Below are 10,298 nucleotides of genomic sequence, written 5' to 3'. Positions count from 1 at the left end.
CACACATTGGATAGATTTTCTGGAGTCATTGGCCATGTTTAATTTTATTTATTCTTTTAAATAGAGAAAAAAAACATATTTATAGAAAGACACTATGCTTCATTATAAAACCAAAGTCTTAGCCAATCAAGAAAGGTTATGATGAAATTGAAAAAGTTATGCTTAAATCAAAATGGAAGATTATATTACAGTGTTGTATATATTTTTTATGTAAAATGCAAGTATTTGAATGTGCAATAATTAGCATGTCTGTTACAAAGTCCTATAAAAGGTTTCACCTGCCCAAAGCCAATATTATGAGACGTTTTGTTCATACATATACAACAGAGAGGACCAACCTGCACCGAGGTTGAATAATCATTTAAAATACTTTAAAAAAATCAATAAAGCCAAGTTGTGTATTGGAAAATGTTTGTCAGTGATGTTGTTCCGTGCTGGTCCTGAACATGTCAGTTTTACAGTGTCTTCCTTCAGTCTGTATGCCAAACTTGTTTTTTAGTAACAAAAATTCATCCAAAGACCAAATATGTTAAGTTTTCAAGTAGGTTGTAGCAATTATGTTGTTGTATACTTTGGAGCATCTCTGTAATGTTTACCCTTCAGGCTTGTCGCATATTGTAAAAACAAACCGACAAAAATGCACTTGAAGCAAAGTCAACACTCTTACAGCTACTTCACCTTGGACTGAACAATAATACGTGTGATTCTTATTGAATCGGTTCACGGTTCAGTGTGTGGGGGCACTAAGAGGAAAGACTTAAGGAATTGGACATGTAAAACATAACATCGTTCAACATCCAAACACCGTGTTGTGGAATTTTGCTGCATGCTTTGAACTGAGGGGGGAATGAGCGCTAGCTGGTGGACAAACTTAAAATTCAAAAGAAAGTACTAGCCTCACTTGAAAGCTTAGCATAAAACAATCCATCCATCCATTATCTATACCTCTTATTCTCACAAGGGTCGCAGGCCTGCTGGAGCCTATCCCAGCTGTCTTCGGGCAGTAGGCGGGGGACACCCTGAATTAGTTGCTAGCCAATCGCTGGGCACACAGAGACAAACAAACATGCACACTCACAATCACACCTAGGGGCAATTTAGAGTGTCCAGTCAACCTACCATGCATGTTTTTTGGAATGTGGGAGGAAACCGGAGTACCCGGAGAAAACCCTCGCAAGCACGAGGAGAACATGCAAACTACACACAGGAAGGACGGGGCTGGATTCGAACCATAAAAGAATCATATTAGCTTAAAATACACCAGTTGCCAGGCATCTATGTAGCCGCAGGCCCCTGCGGCATTTTATCTGATATTCAAAAATGTATGTACATATTATTTTCTCAACCCCCTTATGTATCGGTCAAGGCACCCTTTATTTAGCTCTAGGTGAGAAAAAAAAATTCTGGAGCCGTGCCTGGCTGCAAGGCACCCGTGCAGAAAATAATGGGACACTTGGCTGCATGCTTTGAATGTGAAGGTTTTTCTTGAGTTTATTCATCATTAGATTATGATACGGCAATAACCAACATAATAGCATATATCATTTCAGGGGCAAGAAATAGTTTTGAAAAATGTAAGATGTTGCTGCATGATAGTGCTCCATGGTGGACAAACCAAATACAGTGGAACGTTGGTTTCATAAGATTCAATTTTCCACAGTTTCTCACCGACACTTTGGTTTTGTTGTTGTGAAAATGGTGCGGACCAAACTCATACACCTGCCTGCGAGACTTAGCCATTCATTTCCTGGAATTATATCTCTATCAAATGTATTTATTTTTGTTAATACTTTTGGGTGTCTGGAACAGATTAGCAGGATTTACATTATTTGCTATGGGAATGTTTGCCTTGGTTTTCATTCATTTTAATTTTTGTCAGACTTTCTTAAACATCTTGGGTAAACCAAAGTTCCACTGTATTACAAATCGAAAAGAACTCCAAGTTAGAATGTTAGCAAAGCATTTTTTTCATTAGCCTATATTAAAATGCAGCTTTATCCAGCATCTTATCATTTCAATAGCAAGGCATAATTGAAATTTGGCTGCATGCTTTGAATGGGGGTAAATGAGCACCATCTAGTGGAGAAATCTAAATAAAAACGGAAAGGACGTTTTGGGATACAAATTGTCATGTGCATTGTGTTTCAATACAACTATCACTTTTTGTCTTTGCCATTTTAGGCGAATTAAATTTTGACCTGTGGGCAAAATGGCTTGAAAAACAAAAAGTGAATGGCACAAAATGCCCCTAGAGTAGCTTGAGGCATAGTAAAAGTTTGATTCGAGAGAGAGAAAGTGAGAGAAGGAAAGAGAGAAGGAGGGAGGAGATGATTTTTTTGGGGAGGAATGAACGGGGGGGGGGGTCTTCTCGCTCCAAAGCCGTAGTGCGCACCAGTCTGCGCTGCGCCACTTACCTCTCAACTTCACTCCCGGTGACTTCTTCTTTCCTTTCTCATTCTTTTTTTTTTTTTTTTAACTTATTTTTACGACATCATTTCTTTTATCGCCCGGCCGTGGATGGGATGCTACTGGTTATTTCCCCCCCTCCCCAACTTAACATTTCACCTCCCCCGAAGGAAAAGTTTTGGATGTGCTGATTTACCGGATTGAATGGGGGGGAACCACTTTTGGAGACTTTACGCATCGACTTGAGGGATGAATGTGAACTTCTTTACTGCACGTTTTTGTTGCCTTTTGCTCATTTTTAATGTGATTTAACTTCCTCTGTGCAAAAAGGAGTGTTTGTTCCACACGTTACGATCTTTTTAGGTGGAACTTTTTCTCTTTTTTTTTCAAACCCTTGGAGATTCAACTTTCAATCACAGCCGCCGCGGACTTGTTTTAATTCAGTCTGAGTGGATATCATGCCTCGGGGGGCCGGACCGAACTGGCTTTGGGCTCTCACCTTGGCCCCGGTCCTGGTTCTGTGCGTCGTGTCCAGCGTGCAGGCATGCCCGCACAAGTGCAGCTGCTCCGGATCCCATGTGGACTGTCAAGGTCTGGGGCTCAAGACGGTACCGAAGGGGATCCCGCGTGGGGCTGAGCGCTTGTAAGTGTGCACCAAAAATATCGCGTCCTTGTATTTGCGCAGATTACGTTCAGTTATGTACTTTATAATGCTGTGCAACTCAAGGAAGTCTTGTAGTCAACATTTGAGTCAGCACGCGATTTTGGGGGGCTGAAAAGATTTGCCACTTAAAAGTTGAGTAACATGCAAACGCCCCCCCCCCCCAAAAAACTTTACTTATAGAATAAAGACCCTAATACTTGGATTTTCTTGGCTAAACTATAAGTGATAAACTTCTCGCAGAATTTCCTCAATATATGATTTGTTTAAAATAGAAAATAATAATAGTAATGCTTGTCACAAAATTGTTTTAAATGGACTGATGGGCAATAGATAGGCATGAGTGCAATAGTTCTCAAACTAACTTTTATCAAAATTTGGAGTTAATGACACCTCACCAGCTCGAACCACCGCCCCCTCCCCACCACCGCCAAATATTGAACATTTATCAAAGATTTTTTTAATTGATTTAAAATCGTAATTTAGAGTTAAGTAATCTGGCCTGATATTAATTTTCCAGATTTAAAAAAAAAATGTTTTATTGTCTTTTTTTGCCTAAAGTAAAGCTTTGCCAAGTTAAGCTAAATGCAACTTTTTCCAGTTCCCCTAAAGCTAACATTTGGAAGATAAGACATTTTCTTGTCAAAACTAAGTGAAAAAAAGTTCTCAAAGTATCTATTAATATTATTCAGAGTAAATGAAACTGTGCTGACTTGGCTTTTATGAATACGTTCTAGTTGTGTTTGTTTGTTTGTTTGTTTTTTTGCTTAAAAATAAGATTTGCCCCTTCAATGTTAAATCAAACTTTGTCCAACTTCTTCTACAATAAAGAATGCAACGTAGGAGATGAGGAGTTTTCTTGGCAATCGTTTAGACATTTGAAAGTGAATGAAACAGACTATTTTCTCAGAAGAATTTTTAGACTTCTGGAGCTTAGCAATACAGATTTGCCATTAAGAAGTTGAATTGAATGCAACATACAACATTACACAATCATCAGAATAACCTGCTTAAGTTATTCTAGCCATTATCATTCAGGCACACAACTTTTGATAGTTTGTGTTGGTAAAAGTATTAAAATACTTGTCCTGCATGGTTGTATTTTAGTACATTTGGGTTTACGAGTTAAAAGTTGGAAGCCTTCCCAACCTGTTGACCACAGTGCAATGATGCCACACTCACATGCACACACATACCAAACACACACACACACACACCTATGCTGTAAAGCTATATGGAAGTGATTATGCATGCTAATGGTGGAGCTCCCACCCCCCAAAAAAAAAGCCCCCGCGGGCGATCCACAACACAGCCGAGCCAGAGACAACAAACACAATCAGTGCAAAGGTTTCACGTGGGGCACTGATATGATTTGCATGCTGTGATGCTTGAGCAAACACTGGACACTCTACTAGGAACAGCCAATGGCATGCATTACAAGAGCTGAGAAAAAAAATACAAAGATCAAGTGCTGTGTTTTTTTTTGCACAGCCATCAATAACATCACAATTGAGGTTTTTGTGAATCTGTGATGTGGCAAGAAAAGCTTCACAATTTGGCATCGCTCCTCTGTCTGCTTCCGATTGGGGCTCAATGGAATAAATTCCATTGTAGGAATTGTCAAAAATCGAGTTTTGACGTTTGCCCAAATGGCTGACTTCCTTTTCTATTTTGAGCGTGGGTCCTTGAGGCTTTTTTTGTGCACCCTGTTGAGATAGATGCAGGCCGGGGCTGATTTCTTCTAACTTTCCAGGGGGTGCTACTGAGTAAATGTTGGGGGGTCGTAATAAGGACCCCTAAAAGACATACATTTTTATCATGATGCACACATTTACAAAACAAAATGCCTTTTTGGTGCTGTTGTGGTCACCAAATAGGGCATTTATATATTGTTTTTCATAAATGCAATATAAGCCTTGAAGGATTTTTGTAAAACACCTTCATTCCATGACATTATGCAGGTGTACCTAATAAAGTGGCCAGTAACAAAATACTCGCAACCCCGCCTGCCTGGGGGCCCTCGTCTTTTTTTGTGTGGTGACCTTCCGAGACCTGTTGGCTTTTACACAGCAATTCCCCGAAGACATTTACACTCTGAAAATAAATAATTAGAGCAGGCTGTGATGGAAGGGGGAATTTGAGGGTTCTACCCCCTTGAGGAGGAATATTCTGAAATGATGCATTAACACTTGTGGTTGTCCAAGGCTGTTTGGAATAAATCCTTATCCACTAATTTGCGCCCCATATGGTGAGGTGTAGTTCTGATTGAATGTTTGGAGAATCTTGTTTATCCCCTATGAAGTGAAACTCTGCATTTTCGCTTTTCAGCATTCACAAATTTGCCTATTTGCAGATTTTTGTCATCGTGGTGCCAAGAAAATGTTGAGGAAATTTATTTCGACAAAAGGTGATCTTCGATGCCATCTTATTCAACAATGAATACAATTTGTAACTCGGATCATCTTTCACCACTGAAATGAATGAAAGTGTCATTAATCTGTTCAAGGCCCCCCAAAAGCACTCAACATTTTTTGGAGGATGTATTTGAAAAGGAAAAATAGCACTCAATAGTGTTGTATTTAGTGGCAGTCCTACCTTTTTATATGGCGCCCTGTGCGAGGCCAACCTTACCCCCCACCTCCACCACTTGATACTGACTTTCCGGCGCCCCCACCCTTCTTTGACATCGATAACATCACACTTTAACAATGATTCACAAAAGGCACAAGGGGTGCTAATTCACTTACATTTTGTGGTGCCAATAGAACAGTGTTTTTCAAACTCTGTGCCGCGGCAAATTGTCAGTAATTTGTGTGCCTGTGCGGCCCGGCGCCAGGCAGCGTAATCATGTCTTTACTACATTGTAGTACTCTTACATACCAGCAGGTAGCAGCAGCAGGTAGCTAATGATCTTTGTTTAGAGACAAGCGAATTAGTGACTCATGTTTATCCAAACAGGCCGAGTAGGTATCAATATGAAACATTAAAATACATTTTTTTTGTGTTAATTTAATTCATATTCAAGACGTTATAAGATAATATAACGGAATACTTCGATGTTAAAAAATGTTTGTATAAAAAATATAACACTGATATTGTTAAAATAAGCTTTTTTTCACTATTTCAGCTGGTGGTGTGCCGCAGGATTTTTTTTAATGAAAGAAATGCGCCTTGACTCAAAGACAGAAAAACACTGCAATAGAAGACCCAATTCATGTAAAATGCCACCGTATGCAGCCGCAGATATTTGCTGCATAAGAACATACAGTACAGTATAACTGTGATGAAATAGAACGTAAAGCGTTAAACCGTTTTTGCAAGATATATATTTTTTTACTTGAGTAACCTCTTTCTTCTTTTCTTTACTTGAGTAACTTTATCTTTTTCCACGATTTAATGTGGGACCGGACGGATATGGCTTTTTTTTTGTCTTATACTGCAATGTGTTAATGTGAAAAAAAAAAAAAAAAAAAGGCTAATATCGCAGTTACCGCATTTGGAATAATTCACTCATTCCCTACTCCCAAACCACTAGATAAGCATTTTAGTGGTCTTTTCACTGAACTGTATCATCCACTAGATGTTATGAACTTGAGTCAGTGGGAAGAAAGAAACAAAGCGGTCTCCTCTCATTCCACCGCGTCTGCAAACAGCGTCGGATGACAACGTTTGTCACATTTGCTAACGTCCTGGCACAAAATCCTGCTTAAACATACAAGATGTGTTGTGGTTTCGGTCCCCCGGCAGTTGTTTATTTGCGATGGTGAATGGAAAACAGCGAGACGTTGGATCATTGTCACCCGATGTGCTTCCAGCGACACTTGTTTCTAATTTCATGCATATTTTAATAACTTGATCCGCCAGACACTTTGGTTGACATTTTCAACGCAGTGAGTCATGAGCTGCGTATTCACATAAAGATTTCGAACATCTTAACTGGGATTAATTGATTTAATAACAGATTACGTAAGGCTCATTTGATTGTGTACAACTTTCTATGAAGCAGGGACTTTCGTTAGAGCAAAACTTCGGATTTCAAGACCAAAACCAGATGTCCATCGTAGTACCAAGTCTGACCTGTTAGAAGCACGATGGTGCCAAAGGGGATATTTTTGTTGATGTCACACAAAGTTGTGCAATCGTTTAACACATGATTGGTCCTTACCATTTCCCCGGCGGATCTTTAAGAAAAATCTTAACACACCACAGGATAATCATGAAAGATAATCTCTTCGAGATTTCTGATTAGTGGGCTTTTGGTTGCAATGCTCGAATTTGTTTTGACGTTGGTATGCGTGTACCCCACCAAAGGCCGTTGAGACAACAGGTTTAACATGTACGATTATTTTTGTCAGGATAATCGTTAAAGACATCTGATATGCAATGCTCGAATTTGTTAACTTTTAATAGCAGAGAGAAAATCTCCATTTAGGACCGATTATGAATACCACTTTACTGCGTTACAGCAAATTATGTAAAATGTATCTCATTGTACACCACAGATAATCAGTCAGGATTACCATTAGAGACAGCCAATAATTGGGCATCTTATAAGTGGAAATGAAGTTCACATCGTTACGTTGTGTGCACTCCGAATCTAATATTGTAATACAGTAGTACATTTGAGAAGGGAACTCTCATTTACCCCCCCTGTGGAAAATAATTTTTGAAGGCTACTTCTTCTACTACTACAACAACAACTACCGCTATTTTTATTCTTTTTTTTATCGCTAGTTCAAACCATATGTATGCACTTGGAAAATACAAATGTAAAAAAAAATTGAAAAAAAAGAGTCCCAGTAGTGGTTACAACTACAAGACACAGGTTAAGAATGGGAGGGAAGTGGGAATAAAAGTCATTGGTGGTGAAAATAACCCCTGGATAACTTGCCGTGGAATATTGAAAACCACGGGAGACCAGCTCGGCTGCCTGCAGAGGGGGAGAGTCAATCAAAATTGAAAATATTCGCCTAGACAGCTTGGAATTGACATTTTAAATGGTAAATGGGCTTTCACTCGTAAAGTGCTCTTCTACCTTCGAGTTACTCAAAGTACTTTAACACTGCCTACTCATTCATCTCCTGATGACGAAGCAGCAGGAGTAACTGGGGGTTCACTGTCTTGCTCAACGACACTTTGACATGGTCACAAGGGCTGAGGATTGAATTTACAACCACTCTACCACCTCCTGAAACACAGACTGGCCAATCACAGCACAGAAATAGGTTGTATACAGTGAATATATTGTATACAGTGAAACCCGCACATACACAGTATACTATTTACGAATTGAATTTCATTTTTCCCAGTTTCCCCAGCTAATCTCTGAAGGACTCACCTATTTAAAAAATAGATCCCGCTAGCTTAGCCAGTTCAGTTAACAAGGCTAGCAATTGGTTCCTGGCTGGAACCTTGATTGTATAAGCTGTTATTTTTTTCTAGCTGCTTACTCTGAATGCTAACATTATACCAATAACATGAAGGTGAATTACTCTCTTGAGACTTTGGCAAGCTTAACCAGCGATGCTAATATTAGGCTAGCCACACTGCTTGCTCCTGGTTACCGTGTTTGTAAAGGCCAATTACGTTTTGCTTTTGAGTGATTGTTGTAGCAGCTGCAGGTTGAAAGCTCAAAGTTCTAATAATGTGAGGGCGAGTTCCTATCTATGGTTAGCAAAAGGCTAGCTAGCTACAGTACGTACTCCCGGTTGCCATGTTGCCCTATGCCTATTGCATTTTGCTTTTGACGTGATTGTCATAACTGTAGTTTTTAGCACTTGTGATGTGACAAACGCGAGGGCTACTTACCATTCTCAGAGTGTTGACTAGCTTAGGCATTTCCACTTACAATACTAGCTGTGGCTTTCTGGCTGTAAGTCAAGTCATATCACATGGGTTAAGCAAGTCATAAGTCAAGTCATATAATCTCGCTCAGTTAAATGAGCCACTTTGCGCCTGAACATGATTTTCAAATCCTCACATTCACTTTGCACCTTCTGTCAGCAGGATGAAACCTTTTCTTCCAGGCTGTCACTAGAACATTTGGAAGGTCAACAAGCCGGCCTCACCTCTTCTTTCTTCCCCAAGCGACGCTCACATGAATGTTTCCTCAGGCCCATCACTTTTCTCAGGTTCCCTCCCTTGGGAAGCCACTTGAGACCTCATTTGCATCTAATTAAGAGGAGGGATGAAGGGACGGATGGGAATTCAGGGGGGGGGTGCAACAGTCTTAACCAAACTGAGGAAACTGAATCGGAGAGCTCATGGGTCCAATTTACACCTGCCTAGCTAAGGCACACGAACACACACTCGAGTGTTATTGTTTCTTCAAGGAGATGCAAGTTTCGCATTGTTGCTGGTTGCTTTGTGAAAAAAAAATGAGGTCAGCACTGAACTAAATTTCCTTGATTGATAATTGAATAAAAAAAAAAAGAATAATTGCTACTAGAAAAGAAAAACACATACTGAATGGCAAAGAGAAAGCAGTTATGCTAAAATGGATGAAAAGACTTTGGATACGCTTATTAAATTTAGTGGAATTAGAGAGGGAGAGCGGAAGAGGGGAAAAAGAGGACTTGGAAGAGAGCGTGTGTGTGTGTGTGCATTCGCTCAGCCTCCTCTCCATCCTCTTCTCAAAACTCTCAAAACCGCCACACCTTCTTCCGAGCTAGTCGGTGGCAACATTCCACGGTGGCGAGCGGCATCTACGCGAGGCTCGATTAAGTCAAACAACCACACGGACTGTTTGGACTTTTTAAGTCCTGACCGAATGTCATCCAACCGCAACGTGTTCACTTTTGAGTTTTGGAAGCGTGCGCCATGTTTTTGTTGTGCTGCACTTTTGCGTGCTTGCGGGACACCTCAGCGAGAACGCGGGCCCGATGGCGCTGATGTCATCACAGAGCCTTATTGCTATTGCAGACTTTTTTTTTTTCTTTTATAAGTACCACGACATAAAAAGCCACAAGCAGCTTTTTTATTATGCCGCTGATCATTCCGCGGTCACAAACTGTTTGATGCACTTAGACCAAACCAAAAAGTTTGGGCTTGTGCTTGTAGGTCAGTGGGTGACGCTCCAGCTGACCTCCGCCGGCCAGCTGGCTAAAGCACATTTTCGTTTTTGGCCTTTCTGGGAAACTCCAACCCGCGCAACAGGATGAGGCTGTCACATACTGGCGCACATGAAGGATTTGAAATTTAAATTGTTAGTGAATGATGTTACGGCCAATCA

At 40.3% G+C, this 10,298-nt stretch overlaps 1 protein-coding gene across 1 annotated transcript in view; it reads left to right on the top strand.

Moving 5' to 3' along the window:
* Positions 1-2,461: 2,461 nt before the first annotated feature.
* The window catches only part of slit3 (slit homolog 3 (Drosophila)), a 247,995-nt gene continuing 240,158 nt past the window's right edge, over positions 2,462-10,298 (top strand). The window contains exon 1 of the mRNA XM_086016387.1: positions 2,462-3,049. Within this exon, the coding sequence (XP_085872513.1) occupies positions 2,865-3,049 (185 nt within the window). The 5' untranslated portion in view covers positions 2,462-2,864. The remainder of the gene's footprint in view (positions 3,050-10,298) is intronic.

Source organism: Filicampus tigris, chromosome 2 (genome assembly GCF_054856515.1).
Source record: "Filicampus tigris isolate MCC_2025a chromosome 2, RoL_Ftig_1.0, whole genome shotgun sequence".
Lineage (NCBI taxonomy): Eukaryota > Metazoa > Chordata > Actinopteri > Syngnathiformes > Syngnathidae > Filicampus > Filicampus tigris.
Note: the sequence above shows the minus strand (reverse complement) of the source record. Positions and strands in the feature narration are given on the sequence as shown.